Source organism: Peromyscus maniculatus, chromosome 11 (genome assembly GCF_049852395.1).
Source record: "Peromyscus maniculatus bairdii isolate BWxNUB_F1_BW_parent chromosome 11, HU_Pman_BW_mat_3.1, whole genome shotgun sequence".
Lineage (NCBI taxonomy): Eukaryota > Metazoa > Chordata > Mammalia > Rodentia > Cricetidae > Peromyscus > Peromyscus maniculatus.
In genome coordinates this window covers 41,347,401-41,374,916 of record NC_134862.1, presented here as the reverse complement: position 1 = coordinate 41,374,916, position 27,516 = coordinate 41,347,401, and the positions used below count along the sequence as shown (strand labels likewise).

General features: G+C 48.3%; 1 protein-coding gene across 1 annotated transcript; it reads right to left on the bottom strand.

Annotated features, from left to right (window-relative positions):
* Positions 1 to 273: 273 nt before the first annotated feature.
* On the bottom strand, positions 274 to 27,261 carry Pm20d1 (peptidase M20 domain containing 1). Its single transcript, XM_006988828.4, has 13 exons — positions 27,028 to 27,261; positions 25,146 to 25,232; positions 20,181 to 20,413; positions 19,522 to 19,608; positions 18,890 to 19,023; positions 17,602 to 17,721; positions 16,346 to 16,421; positions 15,825 to 15,886; positions 15,535 to 15,613; positions 13,523 to 13,594; positions 7,157 to 7,325; positions 5,438 to 5,537; positions 274 to 3,704 (listed from the first exon to the last, which is right to left on the bottom strand). Exons 1-13 carry the CDS (start codon positions 27,179 to 27,181, stop codon positions 3,581 to 3,583), a joined length of 1,497 nt encoding a protein of 498 aa, XP_006988890.1. The 5' UTR covers positions 27,182 to 27,261; the 3' UTR covers positions 274 to 3,580.
* Between the last annotated feature and the right edge of the window lie 255 nt (positions 27,262 to 27,516).

Genomic DNA, 27,516 nt, shown 5'->3' with positions numbered 1-27,516 from the left:
CTGTCCTAAAGGCTTGTGGGATGTTGTAAACTAGAGGCAGGCATGGCTATGGAGTACAGGGAAGAGCTGAGTTGTCAAAACACTTGGGACAAAAGACAAAGGGAAGCTGCATGCTCTCTCCTTGGATACAAAGAGGGCAATGGTCCTTGTGTGATGTGTTATTTATCGGTAATATTGACCGTCTTTTTCTTGATGGCCTTGAGTGCTAATCCCTGGTTTGGGGTATTCATGAGTAAGTGTAATATTCACAACATTGCAGAATGGCCAAAGAGCTTTTCTTAGTATTAAACGTTTTATTCAATTCTGAAATTTTTGTATTTGTAGATCTAAAAGTAACATATGCAAAGGGACAATTTCATGACTGACAGTGTTCTGGACATCAGACAAGAATTTCAAGTTGTTTTATTCAATTAAAATATTTGTTTTCAAAAACATTTGAGGAACTATTCAGCTCTTACTGGAAGAAAAGAATACTAAGTCAGAGGTGGCCTTTAATCACAGCATTCAGGAGGCAGAGGATCTCTGTGAGTTTACGGCCATCCTGGTCTACATAGCAAGTTCCAGGGCAGCCAGGGATACATAGTGAGACCCTGTCTCAGAGACAAAAATAAAAATATTTTTAGCTCAAGACTCACGATCAAGGATCACAGCCCAATTTTTGGTTCCCCATCTCTGATTACACATATTTTGTCTTGCTTCCCACCTAGGCAGGGATGAAATGAGATGTAAGTAGAAAGCTTGAGCTATGCCTTTGATTAGGGTCAGGGGATATGTGCGTAGTATATGTATGCTGGATTTCTTGTCCATCCTATGCGGAGTCTAATTCTAGCCAGGCTAGCTAACGCTTTGGGCCACCTCCTCCGGGAGCCTTCAAGGCCACCGCCCTGGCTTGAGTTCTCAGGGACTCAGCCCTTCCCTCTCAAGCCCCTTTCTTCCCATTGGGGATTTCAGAAAGCTTATCCTTTCTAAAGCTGGAAAAGGAAGTGAGATGGATGGGGACACGCTCCCTGCTCATTCTCCTCCTGTCACTCCAGTCACTCGAGGCTCGATTGCTCTCAAAGGGAAAAGAGCTGAACCTAGAGAGGGAGGAGGGCAGGAAGAAAGGCAGGCCGACAGGGAGAGGTGTGGATAGGGGGAGGTCAGCCAGAGGAACAGAGCGCTAGAGCACGGAAATAATTCCAGATGGAGGAGTCTTTGTTCTCCGCCTCTCCCTGGGTCACAAGGAATAAGCCAAACCCCACAGTTTCTCGGGGGAGGCAGGACTTGGGGATCTGGACCTCCTTCTAGTCCTAGAACAATCCCTTAAGCATCCTGTCACCTTGGGCTTTTGGGAGTCTGTCTTCTCTTCAGAACAATTAGCACAGACTTTGGGTTCAGAGAGACCCCGCCCTTAGCACCTGCACGACCTTGGGCAACCTTGACATCTGCAAACCTGGGACTTCATTTATGAAATGAGCAGTAGCAGCACATCCGAGTTGCGCTGTTCGGTTTTCCGGTTTCCAAGGACACAATACTGCTAACTGGGTTGAGTTATAAAGAAAAGGGGTTTGTTTTGGCTCACAGCCCCTGAGCTTTAAAATCACATGGGGAGCACTGGTCTGCATAGGTCATCACATGGCAAGATGCAGGGAATGCATGTATGAACTTGTCTGTCTTCTGGCCTCCCCCTCCCCTTCTCTCTTTTCATGGGGTATTGTGTGATATTTCAACACAGGTATTCATGGTGGGATGTCCAAATCAGACTAAGCACGTCTATCTTCTCAAACCCTATTCTTTAAAGCCACAAAGAAGTCAATGATGAGGCTCAGCCCTGACGGCCTTGTCTAATCCTAATAGCCCCACAAAGGCAGACCACAGTGGGTTATGTTTCCTCCCTCGGAATACTTTTCTCCTGTGATTGAGTTCGCAACATACAAACGTGGGGGACACACTCACACCTCAGTAGTTGTTATGAGAACTCAATAAGAAACCAGTGGGGAGTAGGCGGTTCAGGATCGGAGAACAGTGGTGCCTTTGGGAGCCAGGTAATGTGGGTTCAAGCAACCATTCAGCTAAATGTGCAACCCACTCAGAATCCAGTCCATCTCTGTAGGACGGAGTCCCAAGAGCATATCCACAGGGCTGAGATAAGGTGCATGAGACTACTTTGTAGGGCTCTGCAAAGGATTATTTTTGTTCTTAAGCTTGCCCTCCAACAGAGGCTGAATAAGTACCGAAGCGGCCAAAAAGGGAGAGTGAGGGAAGGAATGTGAATCTTAGCAGGAGTAACAAAAAAAGCCTGAATAATTCCCACACTGTTCCTAACGCTGACAATTAAGCCAGAGCTGTGAGGAACAGTTCACATCCACGGGAGGAAGGTAAGGACTCCGGAGGGAGGGAGGATGGGGTTTCTGAGGCGGGGGCAAGGAAACCCAGTGCTGCCAATCCCTTAGGAGACATGGAAGGCCCTAGCCTGGAGAGGGAAAAAGAGGGAGTCCTTTCAGTCCCGCTTCTGTGTCTCCCCTTGTGACCTCGACTCCCTTGTGATCCACAAAGCACAGATCCTGGCCTGGCGTCAAGAAATGCTGCTTTCCAATGCCCCCCACCTGGCAGCTACTGGGCAGATTCAAATACGCCCAGGGTTGGAGTCCAGGGAGAAGACAGGAGCTCTGCTATGCTCTATTGGAGGTCACCTCCTTGTGCCTCTCTTGCCTCGGAAGAGCCCCTCTAGCCACCCCCTCCCTTGACCCCCGCCTCCCCTTGGGCATTCTGAAACAGGTCGTGGTGCCAAGGCCACTGGCTCTGCTGGTTCTGGGCTCCAGTGAGAGGCTGGATCTTGAGTTCCTGTCGGGAGCTGGGTAAACAAGGCTGTGCCAGGGAAATGTTTCCACAGATTAGGGCCTCCTGGGGTGGGGCAGCAGCAGCAGGTGGCAGGGACTGGGCAGAGAAGGGAGCAAAGTTCCAGGAGCCCTGGGACAGCAGCTTGCTTTTTCAGGCCCCAGCCTCTGGAACCAGGAGTTCTGGGGTTCCCTCAGAGCCTCCCCTCAAGCTCACCTACCAGAGACCAGCTGACGCTACACAGACCCCTTTATTTGGTGGACCGTGCTTGGGGGAGCTTCTCAGTGTGACCGAGTTACTCAGATGTGGACTAGACCAGAGTGGAGGAAGGAAGCAGAGGTCGGGAAGGCAGCTCCCAAGTCCATGAAGAGAGCGGGTGGCGGGAGAAAAGGAATTCTAGAAGACAGGCCAGCTTAAGTTAGCCTTCTATCTAGATAAAAACCTGCTTGAGATTTTTCCAAAATCTGCACTTAACAAATGGGAAAGCAGACAAGTTGAACAACCAGCATGAGACAGTCCAACACCTTCCAAGACAGGACAGAGGCAGAAGAGGCCGCTCAGGGGAAGAGTACAGACGTCAGAGGGATGCCAGGCTAGACCTGTGTATCTTCTCCGCCTCCTTGGAGCTTGTTCTATGGTGAGTGGAGGAGGGGGCCAGGCGGACGAACTCTGCATGACAAGGTGGTTTCCACCAAACCTTTTATCAGAACCAGCTCTCGCTCCCCACAGGTTGGTCCTGGCCCAGGGCTGGGCGCCGGGGGTCTCACAGTTCATGCAGGTGAGGAACTGGCTCCTTGTAGGTGTCAGCATTCTGGATCAACTCAAAGATGAACTTCACCTGGTTCTCGTAGTTCTGGACTGAGATCTTCTCGTTGATTCCATGGATACTGAGGGAAGAGACGTTTGGGGGGAGGAGACAAGGGTCACACGAGCTGTCACAGAACACCCTTCCTGCCCCCTCCCCACCCATGACTGGTCTTTGGCCCTCCACGGGGGCAAGGTGAGAAAAGCCATTTGCCAGCTTATGCGTGACATACCAGTTATTTCTCAAGGACCTGTGCTCACACCCAAGAACTCGGGGGGGGGGGGGGGAGTTTAACCCAGTCTTTGGTTCTGAGGTCCGTTTCTCCTCTGGTAGAATTATCTTCCTGATTCTCCTTTTCTTAGAGTAGAGTCTCCTGCCTGAGTTTTCCCCACAGGGGTAAGAGAGGGCAGGAAGGCAACAGCCCGGGGCACATGGCCCCTCCCCAGCCTCTAGCTAGGGACACTGCCATTAGAAGATGATGGAAACAGAGGGGCCACTCACCCCAACTGGAACAAACCCCACAGCATAATTACCATGCTTTTTGCTTGTTTTTTTTGAGACAGGGTCTCTCTGTGTAGCCCTGGCTGCCCTAGAACTCATTATGTAGAGCAGGCTGGCATTGAACTCAAGAGATCTGCCTGCCTTTGCCTCCCGAGTGCTGGGATTAAAGGCGTGCACCACCACTGCCCGGCTCCCCCTTATTTTTTTAAATGAACATAATATTTGCAATTGTAACCATTTTTAAGTTCACGAATTCAGTGGCATGAATTACATTCAAGATATTAATTACACTCATGATATTCATTAATTACACTCATGATATTAATTACAGTTGTGGTATTCATTGATTACATTTGCAGTATTCATTCAATATATTTATGATAATGAATGCTATTCTTAAGATCACATTCAAACACTTTTATTCTGTTTCAAGGGACTTGTGGTGCGGTGAAGAAATCAGGCCTGGTGTAATAGATTGAAGAAGACTAAATGGAAATTTTATCTTCTCAAACTTCAAGAGTCAAAATTTGCTGAAGAGTCACAAAATAGTCAGACATGACAGTTAAAACTGGTTCTCACATTTTGGATTTCCACAGTATTTCTTCTGAGAAGGCCAAGTAGCATGCCCACCTGTGAACTCACGTGTGTCTGCTTATCAAAGAATGTTGGAGGGTCTCCTTAGTTTATAGGTGGAGAAAGTTAGGTCCAGGGGTGAGTGGTCTCTCACAGTGAGAAAGACTACTTAAGGGTCTCTTTCTTCCTTCCTTGACATGCTTTTGTTACATAGCTCAGGCTGGATTTAAGTTTGGCAATCCATGGGGCTGGAGAGATGGCTCAGCAGTTAAGAGCACTGTCTGCTCTTCCAGAGGATCGGGGTTTGAGTCCCAGCACTCACATGGTGGTTCACAACCATCTGTTGGGGCTCCCCTTATGGCCCCCAAAGGCAATGCATGCAAATGTGTACAGCTAGCTATACATGCAAACAAAACACTCATACATAAAATATTTTTTAAAAAATGGCCATCCTCCTGTCTCAGTCTCTTAAGTGCTAGGATTATAGGCTACTACATTCAGCTTTACCTTATTTTCAACAAGTTCAACAGTCACCTGATTCTCTCCATTTTTTAAAAGAGGAGTTCACGTGGTAGGGGGGTTATTGCCACAATTCCTGGAGCCATGATGCCAGACTGGGTTCTAGAATCTCTTTAATTTGTCAGAATCTGGTTTTCCTCTATTCTGAAAGTCACCCAAATGGGAGGGGACAGTTCAGATATATCTCCTCTCTGCCTTGCTGCTTAGCCCTGTTCCACTTACCTACTGAAGCCCTGAGAATTCAGGAAAACGGGGTTGAACAGGTAGATGCCGTTGGTGATGTTGGTATAGTGCCGGCTGTCTGTATTGGCAATACAGATACCTAGAAAGGGGAGAGTAAGAGGCAATGGACTTTATGTGAGCCACCTGGCCAGTGAGGTAGGGGAAGCTGGGTGACTGACTGGGAGCCAATTCCTGGGACTTCCTAAGAGCATCCGCCCGGGACAGGGCTTCTCTGGGTAGCCCTGACTTTCCTGGAACTCGGATCTGTAGACCAGGCTGGCCTCAAACTCAGAGATCCGCCTACCTCTGCCTCCCAAGTGCTGGCACTAAAGGCATGCAACACTTAGCACCTAGGACACTTTTGATTGTCTAAGCTTTGCAAATCCTTACAAAAACTGTAACTTTAACCAGGAACATGGAATGTCCGGGAAGCACTGGTGAGGTAGCCCTGAGTGGTCAGAAGCTAAGTTGTTCTGGTCCCAGGATGACCAGGAGCCCTCTCATTGTATCCCCACAGTCAAGGCCATTTGCTCTTTGAGGAATCAAGAGTTCAGAGAGACCCCTTGGCCTGTATTGTGTATCACTTAGGACAACTGTGGGGACATTTTACTGAGGTGGAACAAGATCCCTCCTCATGGAGCAGAATGTTCTGCTGGTCTCATCTTCTGAGGGATGACTCTGTGGGGGAGGCAAAGCTAGGATAGGAAACTCCTCCCCAACCTCCTACTGTCCCCAAAGGGTAGGTCACCGGGCTGGGCTGGGGTTCGCCTTGAATAGGCATGGCCTCTGGGAAAGGACATTCCCAGCATCAGTTCAAGGGCAGTGAGATGGTTCAAGGCGGTATTTTGTGTTTTGCTCTGTTTTCCTCTTCTCCTTTCAAATGGATCCCTGAGTCTTATTCTGTGCTTTGTGGGTTTCTTCCTGTGATTTTTCTCCACCCCTCTTGCTGTCCGACCCTACTGACCGGATGGTGGCCAGTGGGAAGGATGGGGTGAAGAGAGCCTTTGAGCCTGAAAGAGGAGGATATGGACTGCGAGAGCCGGGGGTTCTTAGAAGTTCATAGAAAGCCATGTGTAAGCCTACCTAGAAGGAACTGGACACAGGCTTTCACATTAGAACAGGCCCACACATCGAGACCAGAGATTTGGAAACTGCTCAGTCATCACTATGCCAAAATCCTCTGGGAGCATCTTTCAAAGAGGCAGATTCCAGCTGGGATACACGAGTGGGTCCAGCTGTTCTACAGTTTATGAAGTTCCCTGGGAGAACCACTGGCAGGTTTAGATGGTCTGCTAGAAGGTGGGGGAATGCACAGGGATCTGCAGGCATTAGACTGAGGAGCACTGGTATAAATGGACTCAGACAGAGGCTTTTCTGGGCTGCCACTCTGAGTCCGGCTGCTCAGCTGTTATTCTCCCGGAGGTAACTCCTCTAGGAGAGGAGTATTCTAAGCCACCCCCTCCTCTATGGCAGAGGGACCTGGGACACTGCTGCTCTAGGTTAAGCAAGGACCCATCCTCGACTGACCTAATTTATTGTTTCTCTCCCTTTCCTGTTTCCTTTCTCACTTCCACCCCGAGGGAAAAATACAGTTCCAGGGACAGATGCAGCCAGCTGTTTCCAGGATGAATGGCTGGCTTGGGGGCAGGGAATGGGACATCAGATAGGAAGCAGCCCCAGCCACCACCACCCACCAGCCACAGCCGATGAAGTCATTACCGGGGACAACAATATTGACTTCCGGGAAGACAGACTGTATGGTCTGTTGAAGCAGCTGGTAGCCCATGGCCTGGGCATCTGAAGGGCTGATGGGCAAGGGCTCAAAGGATCTCAACACATGTAACTGGACACGGTCATCAGCCACGATGTTCTTGACGAGTTCTAGGACCTTCAGGGTAGAAACAAAGAGGGTCACAGATCTGCTCTCTGGGCACCAAATTCAGATCTTTTGTTTCAAAGCAAGGTAGCAGCACTCTTGGAGTTTAGAGAAAAGAATGTTTTTGCAGTGGGACCCCAGCTTTTGCTGCCTGGCCGTGGTGGGTGATGTAAGAGCTGGCACTTCCTAGAAAGCATGGCAGAATTCAGCTAAGTGTTTGGGAGGATTATCTTACCGCTCCGAGTCAGATGGGGAACTGGATAGTCTGGAAATTGTTTCTTTCCCTTGGGTTATGGGCCATGGGTAAAGTATAAGGAATAGTAAGTAGGATGGGAATCTCAGCCAACTCAAGGGGCCGATCCTGCTCCAACCTGAGCACTTTGGGGTGCAGCCATGGGTTGCAAAGGGCTAGACCTCGTAGTTTTCTTTTTCCTCTCTTGAGCTGCCGCTGATTTGTAACCAAATACACCAAGCCAGAAAGATGAGCTCACCATGCACACAAAATCAGGAGTGTGGTGCTGGGGCTGAAAGGTTTCCCTTTGCCTCTTTTTATTGAGCAGGACCATGAGAAAACTCCCAGAAGACAGAGCCTGAGGTGAATCCATTGAGATCCCTGCTCCCGGGAAGGATGTGGAGGCTCAGGTCACATGAGGAAATGGACCTGGAGGCTTACTGTGGCCCCCCAATCCAGTCAGCCTCACGAGGAAAAGCTCAATATCAACCATTTGATCAGTCATGAGTCTGAAGCTGCTTCTGCCCTACCGAGGCCCGTGTCTCATAGCTGGAGATCACTAATGGGGGCATTATTGGGAGCACTCATTTTAGGCCAATGGACCCTAGAAGTGTGGTAGAAGCTACATCTGGAGAGAGCAGTGAAGTTTCCCACTTGTAGCTCAGAAACTCCATCAGAATTGAAGCAAATGCCCTTCGGGGAATGAATGGGTGAGGGTTATGAGAACTGGTTTTCCATCAGAGCTCAGTTTCACCTCAGCACTAGTATCCCCAATACTCTCAAATATCAAATTCACCGTGGGCATGGCTCAATGGCAGAATGCTTGCTCGCCTAGCATGCATAAGGCCCTAGGTTCAAGTCCCAGTACCTTAAAAAAAGCTATGTATAGTCTTCATACATTGTTTTACCCAGGGAAAGGCTCCTAAGTTATCATCTGTGCAGTAGATAGGGGCTGTGCCTGTTTTTCCTTCTTCAGTCACTCCAGAGGTTTCTGCATCTGGAAACTGAAGAAGGTATGATGACCGGCTCCTTTTAGTGAGGGGTCGGGGCCTGATTCAGAGGCAGACACTGCATCAGCCTCGTTCCCTTATAGTGTGGAGCAAGTACAAAGGAATAAATGTTGGCTACTTGAGCCAAAACAGACAAGAACCAACAAAAATGATAACAGGCGTGGTTCCTCTAAGTACCTCGCCCATTGTACAGTTAGCAGTGCTGGGCTGAGTCTCTGAGTACCTAAGGAAGGTGCTTTACTGAGTCCTGAGTACACCAGAATAGGAGGTGAGGATCAGAAAAGAATTCATCAGTCAGGCAGTGGTGGCGCAGGCCTTTAGTCCCAGCACTCAGGAGGCAGAGGCAGGCGGATCTCTGTGAGTTCGAGGCCAGCCTGGGCTACAGAGATCCAGGAAAGGCACCAAAGCTACACAGAGAAACCCTGACTTGAAAAACAAAACAAAATAAAACAAAACAAAACAAAAAGCATTCATCTTAGGTGTGTAGTTTGGTGTTGGGAATTTTTGAGTCTGAAGAGAGGATATGGTACTGGTAGAGAAGAGGCAAAAGGATATTCCTAAGGTCAAGAAGGATGGGTTAGAGAAAATGAGGCATGACAAAAATGTCATGCTCTGGATAATTGCTCACAGTGGTGTGACTTTGGGCAAGCCCCCAGACCTCTCTGCCTGTCTGCTCCTGTGACCAGGAGCCAAGCTTCTTCTCCGTGTTTATGACGGGTCTACTATTACATTCCGCTCAGTGCAGTATGCACGGTATGGAAGAAGGAATTGGGGTTAGGTGTTACGGCAAACCACGCCTCAAAGGCATCACAGGGAAGATATTCATAACCAGCATGCTAAAAAGTGGGACAGCATATATTGAGCGGTTGCCTGCTGTGGGTCTTCCGGTAACAGCCTACAGAGCGGGATGGAAGCTGGATTCACAACCATTAAGACCCGACCAAATTCAGATAGCCAACATTCTTACCGTCATAGCAACCTTGGAGATCTCTCTTCCCATTGGCAGTCCCTCCCTCTAGTCCCATTATTGTGACTCTGACTATTGCTGGAGGGGTCATGTCCCTTCTTTACAAACAGACAATTACTGTAGCCCAGTGGGGCCTCTATCTTATATGAACCTCCTGAGGGCAGGAGTAAAGGCCGGTCTGGCTGGCTGGGTGTGGATGAGCATAGCTTTAATTCCAGCAGAGGCAGAGGCAGGAGGATCTGTGAGTCCAAGACCAGCCTGATCTACAGTGAGTTCCAGGCCAGTGAGGGCTACATAGTTTTGTTTTTGTTTTTGTTTTTCCAGACAGTGTTTCTCTGTGTAGCTTTGGAGCCTGTCCTGGAACTCACTCTGTAGCCCAGGCTGGCCTTGAACTCACAGAGATCCGCCTGGCTCTGCCTCCCGAGTGCTGGGATTAAAGGAATGCACCACCACTGCCCGGCTTGAGACCCTTCTTAAAAAAAAAAAAAAAAAGGCATGTCAATATGCCCAGCTAACACTTCACTGCCCCTGCATGTAACTCTGCATGTCCCCACTGCCACTTCACACTGTGTGACATGGCAGCCAATTACCTTATACTACTCCCCACTTCTGCTACCTGCTGTTCCTTCTCGCTGGACCACACACAAGTACCGTTAGAATGGGAATCTTGTCTTTCTGGGTCAGCGCTATCCCAAGGGCTTAGAAGAATGTCTAGCTAGGTCCAGGGGTGCAGGCCTGTAATCATAGCTACTTTGGAGAATGACAAGTTCAAGGCCAGTTTGGGTAACTTAGCAAGGCCCTGTTTCAAAATAACAAAGTAGGAAAAATGGGGAGGGGCTGGGAATATAATGGGAGGGCTCTCAGCTGGTGTGTGTTTGTGTGTGTGTGTGTGTGTGTGTGTGTGTGTGTGTGTGTGTGTGTGTGTGTGTGTCTGCCCCCAGCCACCTTCCTCTACACTGTGGGGAAGAACAGATGTAGCTAGATGGGAGCTGTGGCCTCCACATGTGTTCCCACTGGACCCAGCGTGAAGCTCTGAGCTTGTGGCCCCTGGACAAGAAAGAGCGGTCAGAACAAATGGGTTCTCTGAGCTTTCTAAAGGATGGAGATTTTCCACCCCTCACCGGGGCAGGTGGCCAGGATGAGTCCTGGGGATTCCAGGAGTGTCATCAGACAGATAAGAGGGAAGGCCTCTGTGGTTAGGAGGGGAAAAGTGCCAGGGAGATGAAAGCCTTAATGGGTGGAAAACAGCCTTTGGAAAAAAATAGAGTTGGAATGGGCTGGAAAAAAAGAAAAAAATGGGGAAAAAAAAAGCAGGTGGAAAGCTCAGCTGATTAAATCCAGTAATTTCCTGGTCCTGAGCCTCCAGGGAGAGAACAAGGTTGGCACCTGATGAAAAGCAGCTGAATCCAGGGTTCACTCTGAGCTCAGGCCCCTCTCCCAAGGCCGGGCAGGCTGTTAACCCACTCCTGTGTCTAATCATGAGTGCACCTGCCTCCCTGCATAGATAGGGGCAGATGAATCTTAAGTGGGAAGGACTCTTGAAAACCAACAAGGAGAAAGAAACCTAGGTGTGTCTGACCCTTGAGTCCCTCCTGTATTCTAGAATGTACTATCCATCTCCCAGCTGCTGGGTTGCCCTCTTGGGGTTTTCTTTTTTTGATGTTATTGTCATTGTGAATGTGTGTGTGTGTGTGTGTGTGTGTGTGTGTGTGTGTGTGTGTGTGTGTGTATGTGTGTGTGTGTGTGTGTGTGTGCATGCGCGCGCGCGTTCATGTGCACATATGTTCCTATGTGTGTGCATGTGTGATAAACAGAACAGAGGTCAGTGTTGGGTGCCTTTCTCTATTGTTCTCTGTCTTACATTTTATTTTTGAGAGAGGATCTCACTATGCAGCCTTGTCTGGTGTAGTGGTTTGAATAGCCATGGTCCCCAGAGGCTCATATGTTTGAATGCTTTGTCATCAGGGGGTGGGGCTGCTTAGAAGGATTAGGAGGGGTGGCCTTGTTGGAGGAGGTGTGCCACTGGGCATGGGTTTTGAGGTGTCCAAAGCCCAAGCCAGGCCCAGGGTTTCTCTCTTCCTGGTGCCTGTGGATCCAGATGTAGAACTCTCAGCTACCTCTCCAGCACCGTGTCTGCCTGTGTGCCACCATGCTTCCTGCCATGGTAAGAATGGACTGAGCCTCTGAACTGTAAGCCAGCCCCCAATGAAATGCTTTGTTTTATAAGAGTTGCTGAGGTCATGGTGCAATGAAATGCTTTGTTTTATAAGAGTTGCTGAGGTCATGGTGTCTCTTCACAGCACCTGAACACTGACTAAGACATCTGGGCTTGGAACTTGCTATACAGACCAGGCTGGCCTTGAACTCAGTTTCACCTACCTCTGTCTCCCAAGCTCTGGGGTTAAATGCATGTACCATCACATCCTGGTCCACCTTAGGTTTTTAGGACAGGGTCTGAACTTAGAGCTCACCAAGTCAGCTAGATCAACTGGGTAGCCAGCAAGCTCCAAGGACCCTAGCTCTGCTCCCCCAAGTGCTAGGTTAAGAGGTGCACTGTGGAACAATCCTTTTCTACAGTATGAATATGTGTTACTCTCACTGGTTAATAAAAAGCTGACAGGTCAGTAGCTGGGCAGGAAGTTAGGCAGGAAAGCCAAACTGAGGATGATGGGAGCTGCCAGCCAGATGCAGAGGAAGTAAGATGAGAATGCTGTATACTGAGAAAAGGTACCAAGCCACGTGGCTAAACATAGATAATAATTATGGGTTAATTTAAGTGTAAGAGCTAGTTAGTAATAAGCCTGAGCTACCGGCTGAGCATTTATAATTCATATAAGCGTCTGTGTGTTTATTTGGGACATGGAAATGTCTGCTCACAGTTTACCTGGCTTTTCTGCGGGTGCTGGGAACCCAAACTGAGGTCCCCAGGCTTACATGGCAGGCACTCTCCCACTGAGCCATTTCCCCAGTTCCTACTCTGCTTTTCATTGATCTACTTGGTTTTGTTGGTACTGAGAATTTCATTTGAATACTATATTTATATCATCCCACCCTTTAACTCCTCCCATATTCCCCCACTCTTTCTCAAATTCATGGCCTCATTCCTTAAATTATTGTTTTTTACAAGCTGAACCTCCCCACATACAACTAGCTCTGTTCATTTAGTATTGCTCATATGTCTTGCTGTTGTTTTTGAGGCAAGGTCTCTAGCCTAAGCTAGTCTCAAACTTCCCCTATATTCTCATTTATCTACTCTTTTGCCTCAATATCTTATTCTTATATCTTATTCTTAGCAACATCTTTTTTTATTTTAAAGATTTATTATGTATACAGTGCTGTCCTTGCAGGCCAGAAGAGGGCGCCAGACCCCCATTACAGATAGTTGTGAGCCACCATGTAGTTGCTGGGAATTGAACTCAGGACCTCTGGAAGAGGTGCTTTTAACCACTGAGCCATCTCTCTAGCCCCTCTTAGCAACATCTTAATGGTCCTTTAACACCCAGCTCAAATTTCTATTAGTAAGAAAAGGCTGTTTTGACCTTCGAGGTGGCTTTGCAGTGTGATCCTGTGGGAGACTGTTTACCCCTGATTATTATAGTAGTGAAGGGCTGGAAAAAGCAGCAGCCCCGGAGCCAGATTGTCAGATATGTACTCACAGGCATACTGCTCTGTTGCTCTCTCTGCACCCCAGCTCTCCTTAGCTGAGTGGGGACAGTAGTGATCCTACCTTATCGGGTGGTGTGAGTGCTAATGAGTGAGTGCAGGCGCCTGTATACCAAAGCATAGTGCCAAGCACACAGCAAGCCCGTTAAAGATTTAAACTATCACTCTCATTTAGCTGTATTTCTGTCTCAGCCTCAGACTCCAAGTTTTCCCAAACCATATATGTCTTATGCAGCTGATACATAGGAACTTTTGGAAAACAAAACAAAACAAACCTCAGGTTTCGAGGGTCCTACTTCTTGAAGCTGCACCTGCCCTTTGGAAGGTAAGTACATACCTCATGTACGGTCTGCGAAGGGTGAATCCGGAAGTTGATTGTAGCCTGAGCAAATGGGGGGATGACATTCACCTAGACAGAGAACCAGAAAGCTGGCCTGAACCCTCCTCATGCCTTCCAGAGCCGGCCCCTGCCCAGGAAACACACCAACTACCAACCAGGAGGAAGGGAAGCAACCGCCATGGTTTAAGGAGCCAGGGCTGGAGTCTGCCCTGGTCTTCTCCTGGCCCTCGACCCGCTGCTATAGTCAACACTTTTAGGGCCTCTGCTTCAGGTGAGATCTATGTGTTTCTTGGTTCTGGAGGGCTCACAGAACAGGATTGCTTTCCCTGCGACTGCCAGACAACTCTATGCTGTGCCACTGGGGGCCTTCTGTGTGCATGTTCCCGGGACACCCTGGCCATTTCTGTTAACACTGGTGCTCCCTCGCGGTGGAACACCCAGGGTCTCTAGGGTCTCCTCCATAGTAAGCTGTGTTTAATCCCTTAAGGGATGGTAGTGGTGGCTGTTTTACATGTCTGGGTACAAAACCTACCTATTTTTTGTCTGAGCTTATGACTAGTGTGGAGAAGACAGGCTACAGAGGGATTATTTCCTTGATGTCTTGAGAGACATTTCCTACATCTTTCTCTGAACTGGTAAGATGCCAAAAAGCACCAGGTTCGGTAACATGCTGGGCTAGTACAAACTGGCAGTGTGAATTTTGAGTAGCTGCTCCTTCACAGCACCTCTGCTTTTCCAGCTGGCGGTTGAAGCAATACTACTTGCATGCTTCTAGAAGAATCAAATGGAGTATCCCCTGGCCCCGGGGGAGAGATCACCCCAGGACAAAGGCAAGAGCACAATATGTTGGCGATCAAGCAATAGCTGGACATATATGACTATTTTGAATAATAGCTGGTGAAAATAACCTGGATTGGCTCAGGTTCGTTATGGCAGAAGTAAATTTGGAGGCATCATTCACTTCTATCAAAACTTGGGACCCGGTGTGGTGGCGCACGCCTTTGATCCCAGCACTCAGGAAGTAGAGGCAGGCGGATCTCTGTGGGGTTTAGGCCAACCTGGTCTACATAGTGAGTTCTAGATCAGCAGGGGCTACACAGTGAGACACCATACAAATAAAAGGCCAAGCCCAAATCAGTCTTGTTTTCCAGATTAGTACAGTTCAAGATCATATTGTGCTTCAGGAAAGTGGTGGTGCTTGAAGTTGTGTTGGTGGCCTTGATGGTTATGGGTGGGTCTAATTCTCTTCAAAGCCCTATGCTTTTATGGGCCAGGCTTGGTCCCTCAACAAGAGACACTCCTGAGTAGTTCAACTGCAAGTGAGCCAGTTTACTGAAAACTTAATGCTTTCTTTATGGAATAAAAGCTTATCAAATTATTGCTCCTTATTTCTAGAAAAGTAAGACTTACATAGAAATTACATTTACTGAGGCGGATTTGGGGGAAGACATAAATTTTATGAGTGGCAAGTGAGTGTGTCTATGAATTTATACCCGGGGGACATACATTAACTACCCACTGAATTAAATCTTCAAAAACAAAGACTTTTATGAAAGGTTCTACTTGGCCGGTGCTGTGGTGCTGTGATAGAGACCTCACCAGGTAGAAGGCTGTAGGATCGACCTCTGGCCCTACTAAAAAGTAAGCGAATAAACAAAAATAGATAGAGACCTTAGATGATTAAAGGATGTGAAAGTTTTAGTCCTTATGACCGCAGTGCTATATATAGGAAAATATAAAACATGCGGAATTACATTTGGGGCATGGGTTAGGAGACCCAATGCCCCCAGTCCCGCTCTACACATGCATAGACAGATGTGACCACACTCAGTGGGCTATACACTTCTTCTGGAGCCTTTGCTCTTGAGGCTTCTCCAGCTGATGTCAGAACGGTGTCATGGGACCACACTAGCCCTTCCTTTACTGTAGCCACAGCAGGAAGGGGAAGCCGGTATATAAATTCAAGGGCTGGAGGGGCAAGTGTAGCCGGAGGAACCGGATGATGTTACCTTGACTCCTGCGTTGAATATGGTGACGGCTGTGGTGGTTCTGACCAGCGCGTTGGTTACGGGATTCCTCTCCATTAGCCTGCAGGGAAAAGCTTATGGTTAGACATTAGGAAGGCTTGGAATTTCACTCTCTTGTCCTAAACCTTGGAGACCTTTAAGGCTGAGAGAGACATCGGCCTCTACATTAATTACACGAAGTATCTATGGCCAGGTAAGCCAAGAAATGGGGGTGGGTGGTGGGGTGGGGGACTGGAGAGGGGAGACTTAGAGGGGGAGACAGAATACGTTACCTGCTGACAAGGGGCCGAAATAGCCACAGGTTGTTCAAGACTAGATTGGCAGGGAAGGGAAACTGGAAGAGAAAGATCAAGGTCAGCAGGAGGGAACGGTCCGCACAACAGCTGCTGCTGAGGCCTGAGTCTCTCTACGGGAGGCCTACCTCAGGGTTCAGTGCTCAACACCTCCCCCTCACCCCATCGGCCGACTCAGTCTGCTGGAGTGAGGCAGTTTCCACTCGGATGGACAAATCTGATTCTTTGGAACAATTGCTCAGCAGTCACAAACGATGAGTAAGAAACAGCTTTCCAGGGGACCTGGGCACGTTAGGCCGCAGGACCTTGGGTAAGTCCTCTCAGCTCCAGACAGCGCGCCCCTTCTTGGCTCACTCAGCCGCTGGCTGGGCCGAGGTGAGAATGGGCGGAGACCCGACTGACAGAGTGGCTCTTTTATTACTCTCCAGCCCTTTCCTTCCCCACCCACTTTCTGCTTCTCCAACATAGCTGGCCAGGAGCACGGAACGCTCCTCCCACACCTCATTTGCCAGAAGTTTCAATGCCTTCTTCATTGGCCCACTTCCAAACATGTTCGGCATTGGTGTCTGCTCCAGTCTGGAAGAGAAACAGAGTTCTCAAGACTAGGCCTCTCCCAGACCAAGATCAGCATCCTGAGGATGCGGGAGATGGGTGCAAGTTTCAACAAGTCTGCTCAGTCATCCACCCGCCTGTCACCTCCAGCAAGCCCAGCTGAAGGTCCAGAGCATCAGCAGGAGCCTTCCCTGGCCACAAGTGTAAGTCAGGGTCACGTCCTTCTCTTGCTCCGCTCCTCTGCCACCCTGTGCCCACTCTCACAGTGCTTACCAAGTGTGGCAGGACTGCCAGTCTACTGTACCAACTTGGGCTTCCTTAGGGCAGGGGCCATCTCAATTTTTACCGTATTCCCTGACACAAAACAGTTCTGTCCTCATTAGGGACTATTGCTGTGATGAAACACCATGACCCAGAGCAACTCAAGGAGGAAAGGGTCCATTTGGACATACTTCCACATCACTGCCCATCATTGAAGGAAGTCAGGACAGGAACTCAAACAGGGCAGTAATCGATGCAGAGGCCACACAGGGGCGCTGCTCACTGGCTTGCTCCCCATGGCTTGCTCAGCCTGCTTTAGAGCACCCAGGACCACCAGCCCAGGGATGGCACCACCCACACTGGGCTGGGCCCTCTCACATCAACCACTAATTAAGAAAACACCCCACAGGCTTGCCTATAGTCCCCTCTTACGGAGGTATTTTCTCAACGGAGGCTCCTTCCTCTCCGATGACTAGCTTGTGTCAGGCTGACTGAACTAGCCAGCACACTTTCTTTTTACTTTGCCAAGAGAACCAAGACACAGGTAAGTGTTGTTCTTGTAAACCCGAGTCTTTATCCATAGCCAGTGCCTCTTATTTATCTTGGTACTCCTGCCAGAGCAGCAGAATTCAGACAGCTTCACCAGTCACTGCCACCTCGTAATTCTAACTGTTTGGCTGGGCTCCGGACTACCCAGCTCTCTGGCTAGGTTTCTGTCTGCTGGTTCCTGCATGCCCTCTTACTGTACTGATAGATCCTCTGATCCCAGTCCTGTTCTTGGGACTGGTGGCCTGCACCTCTGCTCCTCGGGCCAGCTTTATGGCAGGAAGTATAGGCAGGCTGGCTCTTCAGTCTCAGAGTGGGCAAATAAATACCAGGTCTTCCATCCAAAGCAGTCCTGGGATGGGAGCCAGGAGCTGCGGCGGAGCCAGGAGCTGCTTACCGGCTGACAGCCGCGGAAAGGATGCCAATGCTTGTCTCCTTTGGGGGAGCTGAAGAGTGGCCTGGAGTCATGTCTACTCGGAGCATCAGATCAAGGGCACCCTTCTCCGAGACTGAGATCCTGTGGGAGGAGGACCAGAGATGAGTCTTCAGGCTGCTTCCCTAGACCCACAGGGCTCATGTTGTATGAGAGTTTCTTTGTGATCTGACAAATACAGCTTGCCTGGAGATCAGAGGGTGGAGCCAGCCACTTGTTAACCATGGAGCCAGGCAGCAGTGGCACACACCTTTAATCCCAGCACTTGGGAGGATCACACCTTTAATCCCAGCACTAGGGAGGTGGAGACAGGAATATAAGATGGGTAGAGGAGGACCCAGGTTCAACTTCAGCACCCACATGGCAGCTTACAACTGTCTGTAACTCCAATATCTGACAGCCTCACGCAGACACACATGCAAGAAAAACACCAATGCATGTAAAATTTAAAAAACAAAACAAAACGGGCTGGAGAGATGGCTCAGTGGTTAAGAGCACCGACTGCTCTTCCAGAGGTCCTGAGTTCAATTCCCACAACTACATGGTGGCTCACAACCATCTGTAATGAGATCTGGTGCCCTCTTCTGGCCTGCAGGGACACATGCAGGCAGAATACTGTACACATAATAAATAAATAAATAAAAAATAAATAAATAAATAAATAAATAAATAAATAAATAGGGTGGGTAGAGACAGGATCTTGCCCATTCAGTCTGAGGATTCAGAGACAGGATCCTGCCCATTCCGTCTGAGATTTCGTAGAATTAAGAAGTGACTATGGTTACTGCTCTGCTTCTCTTTCAGATTTCACCCCCAATATCTGACTCCAGGTTTATATTGTTAAGACTAATTAAGATTGTGCTTCAGTGGCCGGGGCGCACGCCTTTAATCCCAGCACTCGGGAAGCAGAACTAGGTGGATCTCTGTGAGTTCGAGGCCAGCCTGGTCTACAAAGTGAGATCCAGGACAGGCTCCAAAAAGCTACACAAAGAAACTGTCTCAAAAAAGAAAAACAAAACAAAAAGATTGCACTTCAGGCTCATCTGCATGATGGTCTGGTGGTCGAGAGGTTAGCCTCATGCTGTTTTGAAAAATTCAACACTAGAGGAAGGGCATGAGGGCAAGTCCAGCCCAGGACATGTTGAGGATGAGGGTGAGTGACCCAACAGAATATGACTTATAGGTAGCAGGCTGGAGAGTCTCAAATGGAGAGATAACTCTCTCAGGGTGGAGGGTGGGGTGCCTCACTTACATGGCAAAGGGCTTCTTGAGGTTCGGAATAAAATCTTCCAAGATGAAGCTCCCCTCGTCCACAAGGAAGGCCAGCCGAACACCCCTGGCCTGTAGGAGCGCTGAGATCGTCCGAGCTCCCTTTGTCCCAGACACCTGTAGAACACCCAAATACAAAGCTAATGCCCTGCTCAGCCAGAAACAGACAAATAGAGACAGCGGATGTAGACTCCCTCAGCTGGCCCCTCCAGAACCTTCCTTCCTAGTCTTTTTTGGTGGGGCAGGGCCCGAGATAATTCTGTCTCACAGAATCATCCAATGTCCGAGTCCCTCTGGGTCCTGCTAATTTCACAAAGGAAGAAACTGGGATCCAGAAGTGAAGGGTTTGTCAAGGTTTAAAGCTGGTGGCATCTCCGGGAATGAAACGCTCAGTTCTCTTTCTGCTGTCCTTCTGTTTCCTGGGGTAGCATTGCCAGACTATCTGCTTGCCTTAGATATTATGAGGAAATTTAGTTCTGGCACACAGGCACACAGAGAAACTGGCGAACAGCTACAGAATCTCATGGAGCCCCTGCAGCTGATGGGTATACTGGATCAGGGTAAAGCACCCCACCTCTAAGAGACCCTGAGACAAGTACTGGGTACATGGCTTACCTCCTCATCATGGCCCAACGCTATGAAGAAAGATCTTCTGGGTCTGTAGTTTCTGATCAACAGGAGCTCCAAGGCCTGCAGGATTGCCTAGGATTCAGAAGAGGAGAAAGGTTCACTATCTAAGTAGGGTGTCAGAGTCATTCATCAGGGATGGTGGCACTAAGCTCTGATAGACTGGCTTTAAAGAGAACAACTTCAGGGCTCTGTAGAAAACCCTTAGTACCTGAGAAAAGCATGCATTTACTAATGCAAGCTGAAAGGGTCCCTTTGCAGTGGATTATCTACCCCCAATTCCTACATGGTTGAGAAATCAAGATCCAGAAAAATTGATAGCTACCATTTAGGCCTCCTACAGCCCATTTCTCTCTCTCTCTCTCTCTCTCTCTCTCTCTCTCTCTCTCTCTCTCTCTCTCTCTCTCTTCTTTTTCTTCCTCTCTCTCCCTTCCTCCCTCCCTTCTATATGGCAGGCTGGCCTCGAACTCAGAGATCCACCTGCCTCTGCCTTCTGAGTGCTGAGATGAAAGGCGTGCGCCACTACCGCCCAGCTCCAGCTAATTCTTTCAACCATAACCTCCTGCCTCTCCCACAGCCAGTCAGATTCTCCCCTCCTGGAGTAAACTTTGGGCTCTAGGTCAGGTATGAAGCATAATATTTCAGACCATCACAGAGTTCTTGTTGTCCAGTGTGCCCCGGCCATGGATGAAGCCATCACGCTCCAGGCCTGAGAACGGGGGCACCTCCCATCCTTCTTCAGAGGCAGGAACCACGTCAAAGTGAGCCATCAGCATGTAGGGCTGCAAACTGGAGTCTGAGCCTTGGACAGTAAATAGGTGGCTATAGTTTGCCACGACTTCATGTTGGATAAGGCTGCTGTGGAACACTGTAGGGAAGACTTGAGACAAAGGAATAAGAAGCAGTTAGAAAGCCAGGGCCATTTCCCTCCCATTTCCTGATCCCAAGACCTTTTCTTTTCTTTCTTTCTCTATTTTTGAATATGAATGCTCCTCACAGATATAAATTCTGACCCATCTATTCACTTTCTGAAATTCCTCTTGTGTGTGTGTGTGTGTGTGTGTATACATTATAATATATAACATAATGTATACACATAGATATTCCCTCCAGGATCAAACCCCTCCTATTTTAATATGCTATTTAAAACTGTACCATTGAATATTAGAGATGGAGAGACGGCTCAGAGGTTAAGAACATTAGCTGCTCTTGCAAAGGACTCAGATTCAATTCCTAGCACCCACAACCATCTGAAACTCCAGTTCCAAGGGAATCTGATGCCCTCTCCTGGCCTCTGAGGAAACTGTATACATAGTGCATAGATATACATGCAGGCAAATCAGCCACACATGTGGACTATTCCTTTACACTGTGTGAATATATGTCACTGTGCTTGGTTTAATAAAGAAGCTGACTGGTCAATAGCTGGACAGGATAAGGTTAGGCGGGAAAGCCAAACTGAGACTGCTGGGAGGAAGAAGGGTGGAGTCTGAGGAGACTGAGTCAAGATGGGCAACAAAGGAGATAGATTCAAGAATCTTGCTCTGAAAAGAAAAGGGGATATAGAAATGACAGGATAGCCGGGCGGTGGTGACACACACCTTTAATCCCAGCCCTTGGGAGGCAGAGGCAGGCAGATCTCTGTGAGTTCGAAGCCAGCCTGGTCTACAGAGCGAGATCCAGGAAAGGTGCAAAGCTACACAGAGAAACCCTGTCTCAAAAAAACAACAACAAGCCGGGCGGTGGTGGCGCACGCCTTTAATCCCAGCACTCGGGAGGCAGAGCCAGGCGGATCTCTGTGAGTTCAAGGCCAGCCTGGGCTACCAAGTGAGTTCCAGGAAAGGCGCAAAGCTACACAGAGAAACACTGTCTCGAAAAACCAAAAAAAAAAAAAAAAAAAAAACAAAAAACAACAACAACAACAAAAAAATGATAGGATAAAAGAGTAGATTATTGAATCTACTTTAATCCAAAAGACAGATATTAATCTCAAAATTTTACATTGTATGGATTTTAGTTTATTGATACAAATTTAAAGTTAATTTTGTTATACTGTATGCATATTTCTACTCTTGCTTAGGGTATTATGTTTATGCAGCAATTAAAAATGTAATATGTAATTAAGAAATACAGATTAATAGTCATGTATAATAGTCCAATTTATGGTCATGTTAGGTATGTTTCCAAGGTAATAAACATATATTTAGATAGCTAGATGGTCTTCACTTCAAAGAAGTATAGAATATGGCATTTAATATGTTTAATAACCTAAGGATTTTCATGGCAGCAAGACACATCCGTTCCTGACAGCACCAATTTACTTCAGAAAAGATGATGGGCATCAAGGTACCTCCATATGGAGTTTGCTTTCTTTATGGCAAAAGCTGGCCATCTGGGCAAAGAAACTGCCCTTGCCTCGCTCAATTACTGACAGTATACTGTCCAAACTGGACCAGCAGGATGCAGACAGAGAGCCAGAGACATGCAAGGATCTAGTTAGAGTTACTATTGCTGTGATGAAACACCATGACCAGAGCAACTGGGGGAGGAAAGGGTTAATTTGACATACACTTACTTCCTGATCACTGTAGGAAGTAAGGACGGGAACTCACATAGGGCAGGAACCTGGAGGTAGGAGCTGATGCAGAGGCCATGGAGGGGTGCAGTCAACTGGCTTGCCCCACCTCCCCCAGCTTGCTCAGCCTGCTTTTTTTTCTTTTTTTTTAACTTTATTTTTATTTATTCTCTGTGTCTTTCATATCATGCCTCCTGGTCCCACGCCGAGCTCCCTCCCCCACCCCACCCCCAGGGTAAAACAAAATAAAATTTAAGAGAAAAAAGGAAAAAAAAGGGAGAAAGGGAAAAATCTCAACATGGAAGCTGCAGTGTGACAAAGTGAGTCACACAGTAAAGCCTGTTCTCCATCCATCTTTACATGCAGCCTGAACCCAGGACCAGCAGCCCAGGGATGGCCCCACCCACGATGGGCTGGACCCTCCCCCATCAATCACTCATTAAGAAAATGATCTACAGGCTCTCCTACAGCCCAATCTTATGCAGGCATTTTCTCAGTGGAGCCTCCCTCCTCTCCGATGACTTTAGCCTGGGTCAAGTTGACATTAAACTATTCAAGACAGCAAGATTTGATTTTCTTCTCTGTTTTTTGAGACATGCTTTCATCATGTAGTCTAGGAACTCATGATCCTCCTGCCTCAGCCTTCCAAGTTCTGGGGTTACAGATGTGAGCTGCCATGTCTAGCTTTTCATATTTTCAATCAAAGGTTGGTAGAACCCACACATGAAATCCCTGGATACAGACAACAGCTGTGTTTAATATTTTTAAAAACTGATTATGGGGCCTGGAGAGATGGCTCAGAAGTTAAGAGCACCGACTGCTCTTCCAGAGGTCCTGAGTTCAATTCCCAGCAACCACATGGTGACTCACAACCATCAGTAATGAGATCTGGCGCCCTCTTCTGTATACATAATACATAAATAAATGTTTAAAAAAAAAACACCTGATTACTTTTTTAAGTATATATATGTGTGTTTTGCCTGATTGTATGTCAAGGTGTACCACATAAAATCAGATGCGTAATGAAAATTCGTGCTTTTTATGCTCACAGAACACATTTCTGTACAGTGCCAAATAGCCCCCAGAACTACACTGAGCCATCTTGTAACAGACACAATACCAGACAGCTACTGACATCATAATCACTTTCTTAAGGAAAAGGTCCTCCCCAAGGGTAAAGAACCATGGACCTGTCTGCTGTCTGTGATGTGCTGGGATGGGGAGCATGGTGCGTGACCCCACTGTAGAACTGGGCAGAGACTGACTATTTGGGCACCCCCACCAACTTTTACTGGGTTGTCGAAATAGACAAATGTTTGCTATTATTGTATCTTCCATGAATAAATATTTATTTAGACATATATCTAGACAAGGTCTCTACATAGCTCAGGCTGTCCTGGAAGTCACTATGTAGGCCAGGCTGGCCTTGAACTCAAAGATCCACCTGCCTCTATTTCCTGAGTGCTCAGATTAATAAAGGTATGTTTTTTTTTTGTTTTTTTTGTTTTTTTTTTTTTTGTTTTGACTTCTCTGTTTAGCCCAGGCTGCCCTAACTCACTCTGTAGACTAGGCTGGCCTCAAACTCAGAGATCTGCCTGCCTCTGCCTCCCGAGTACTGGGATTAAAAGCAAGAGTCACTGCAGCCTGGCAAACTTTATATTCTTTTTGTTTGTTTGTTTTTTTCAAGACAGGGTTTCTCTGTGTAGTTTTGGTGTCTGTCCTAGATCTCATTCTGTAGACCAGGCTGGCTTTCAACTCACTGAGATCAGCCTGGTTCTGCCTCCCAGTGCTGAGATTAAAGGCGTGCACTGCCGCCACCACCCGGCCACTATTTGTATTTTGGAGATAAAATCTGCTGTCTGTCTGTCCATACTTCTGTATATAGGTGTGGTTGTTCTTAGGGCAGATTACTCACATTACTGGCATGCCTTAATACAGGTGGTCTAGCTAATCCCTCCTGGATTTTTTGGGATGAATCCACTTATTCCTCTGTGCATATCTACACACACACACACACACACACACACACACACACACACACACACACAGAGCAAAAAACCCAGATTGAAGACCATGGTTCAGCTGTCACCCAGCTCGCTTAGTCTACTGTCACTGTATATATTTAGTTTTCTAATTTAAATTGTTTTTATTTTTGGTGAGAGGGGAGAGGGGGGTGGGGAAGACAGACTGGAGATTGCACCCAGAGTCTTGCAAATAGCAAACACTCTACCACTGAGCTGTATCTCCAGGTCCCCTAGTTCATTCCCCCTCTCATCCCCTCCCTTCTCTGGCAATGACTTCTTGCCTGGTGACAAGGCTTTAGTCCCAGATCCATTTGTCCCCGGTGTTAGAGAGGGGACTCCTTGATGCTCCTAAGCCTGCTTCTTCCACTCTGACGTCCTGAAAGGGGGCCTCCCCATTCTCCACTAGATTTCTTCCTTCCTTCCTTCCTTCCTTCCTTCCTTCCTTCCTTCCTTCCTTCCTTCCTTCCTTCCTTCCTTCCTTCCTTCCTAACTAAGGAGGATTCTAACACCCTCCCCAATCCACTCTTCCCAGCTCGGGGCTCCACAGTCATGCAGGGAGAGGATGATAGGTCAGGTCGAGGATGCTGGCTGCCAAGAGGCTTAGGATCGTGTTAGTAATTACTGTAAATGGAGCCCACTAGGTGGAGGGCCTGGCAAGCTGCATGAATGGGTGTACAGTAGTGGGAGTGGGAGGTGCTGGAACAGAGCTCTAGACATTTGCACAAGGGAAGGAATCCCTTGTTTTACCTGCTAATGTTCTACACCGAATGGATACGTACTTAGAGAATCATGGCTAGTTCTTAGTTCTTCAAAGGCGAATCTATAGTTCTCACTTTACCCTCTACTGTGTAGTTTTTGGATTCTCCCTTCTATACAGTCCACTTACAAAGCAACCCCTGAGAATGTGACTGTCCTCTATCAGTGACACAATATATTTCCTAAGGACAAGGCCTCTGGCCACCCTGGGCCCCCAGTTTGCAGCTGCCACTCTGGGCCCCCAATTTGCAGCTGACCTTTTCGAATGTATTCTCCAAACTCTGCAAGGGCGGTGGTGTTGGATTTCTCATGGCTGAAAGACACGGTGGGTATCTGGATGGCACCTGTCAAGATTCAACAGTCAGAGATGGAGGATTCAAGTTGATAGAGGTTAGATGTTTCTAATAAAAATCTGAAACCACTGGGTATGGTGGTGCAGGCCTTTAATCCTAGCACTCAGGAGGCAGAGGCAGGCAGATCTCTGAGTTCAAGGCCAGCCTGGTCTACAGAGCAGAGTTCTAGAATAGCCAGGACTACTCAGAGAAATTCTGTGTCGAAAACAAAAAGTCTGAAACCATAGCTGGACGTGGTGGTGCACACCTGTAATCCCAGCACTTCAGAGGCCAAAACAAGATTACAAGTGAGTCTAGGCTGGGATAGCAGGAAACTGTCTCAAATAGAAGATTAAAAAAAATTGAAGTTCAAAACTTTGAGTGTCAACATGACATTAATAAAATTTTGGATTTTAGAACACTTAGGTTTCATCTGGAAGACACAATCACCTCTAGTTAAGGATCAACTTTGTCATAAGGAGGAATTTTTTTTTTCTTCGAGACAGGGTTTTTCTGTGTAGTTTTGGTGCCTGTCCTGGATCTCACTTTGTAGACCAGGCTGGCCTTGAACTCACAGAGATCTGCCTGGCTCTGCGTCAGATTAAAGGTGTGAACCAGGCCCGGTGGTTGCACACACCTTTAATCCCAGCACTCAGGAGGCAGACTAGGCAGATCTCTGTGAGTTCGGATCTCTGTGAATTCCAGGCCAGCCTGGTCTACAGAGTGAGTTCCAGGAAAGGTGCAAAGCTACACAGAGAAACCCTGTCTCAAAAAACAAAAAACAAAACAAAGCAAACAAAAAAGGCGTGAACCACAACCGCCCAGCTCCAAAGGGGGAATCTTAAGTCCAAAAAGATTAAACTGCCCACCTGAGGGCAGATCCAGCATCTGCATCTTGTTGAAGAGGTCCACTACCCCATGCTGTTACGAGGTCGTGGTAAACTTTTGTTTTCTTCTGTGCAAAGGGACTCTGCCGCAGCCCACCAGTTTGCAGAGGGCTGCTTGCATGATGGGAAAGCTCTTGCCAGGCCTGTCACTCAGGATATGCACAATCCATCTCCCACGGAGGGGCTAGCATTTGGTCCCTGTGTTGGCCTGCACATGTTTGCGTATGCAGTTTTTATTAATCCACTATTCCATGACCGGAAAAGAGGAGTTGAGCCCAGTGGTCACAAAGCATCCCATGAGCCCTGTACACAAACGATCCTTTCCTCTTGAAAGGCACAGACTTAGGCCAATGAGTTAGTTGCCTTGTTAGGCCCTCGTATTAGGGGGCAACTAGATACATATTACACCCCAAGAACAATTCATTCCCCTCAGAGCCAGGGAGTTCCACTGCCTCTAAAATGTTGCTACCCACCCAGAGCCGCCCAGTCCTTGCCGGGGCCCATTTAACGAAGCTAAAAATGTTGCTACCCACCCAGAGCCCCGTCCTTGCCAGGGCCCATTTAACGAAGCTAATCAGTTTAAAGACACCGCGGAGATTTAACAGATATGAAACCCTTCACAAGTTGAAAGTGCTACAAACACTAATTGGAGGCAGGCAGGGATAGAGTGAGTGCGGGCTCTGCCAGGAGAGCAGCCGGAGCCTCCAGGCTAGGTAAGGGGACACCGACGGGGGGCGTGCCAGACCCGTGCACCGTGTGCCGGGACGTGTGCGGGAACGCTGACTGGGCTGGCCGGTTGCGGGGTGGCACACCGAATGGAACTCTAGCCTGAGCAGTGGTGGGTCCTGCAAAGGGTGACAGTCCCGGGCTGCCTGGGGACTGAGGGACCCACATCTGAGCACAAGGGGGCGGGGACTCACCTTTCAGTGCCTCTTTCACAGCGACGCGCTCCTCCTCGCTGAACTGGGGAGGGATCCGTGACGCCCCGCTAGGGTCGGTGCATTCAGAGACGGTGGCGAGAAAAAGCAGGAGTGCAGCTGCCAGCGCCCGCATGCTAACGCTCAGTCCAGCCATACCTTCTCTCCCGGGGCGCCTGCTTCTCTCCCGGGGCGCTTGCAGTCCGGCTGGAGTTTGGACTTAAGAGCCCAAAGCCTGACTCGCCGCTGACCAATCATCGCTTGGCCTGGATGGCAACCAACCAATCAACAGGACGACCCCGCCCCTGCCCCGCAGAGCCTGTAGGGGTGTGTGGTTTCCCACAGTAGGCGGGAGTAGAGTCAGGAAGCGAACTGTGAAGCAATACTATGCTCTAGGCAAAGGTTAGGGCTAGTTCTCTGGTGCTTTGCAGTACTGTGAATCTTTTGCTGAATGAGAGGAAGCCAGTTAAGTGGGCGTGTAAACCAAGTTTA

Excerpts from the sequence above, each read along its gene's own strand:
- Pm20d1 (XM_006988828.4), bottom strand. The coding sequence starts at position 27,181 with ATGGCTGGACTGAGCGTTAGCATGCGGGCGCTGGCAGCTGCACTCCTG. Across the intron at positions 17,722-18,889 it reads CTCAAGAAGCCCTTTGCCAT|GATCTCAGTCTCGGAGAAGG; the intron begins GTAAGTGAGGCA and ends CTCCTCCCACAG. Across the intron at positions 3,705-5,437 it reads AATTCTCAGGGCTTCAGTAG|TATCCATGGAATCAACGAGA; the intron begins GTAAGTGGAACA and ends CTCTTCCCTCAG.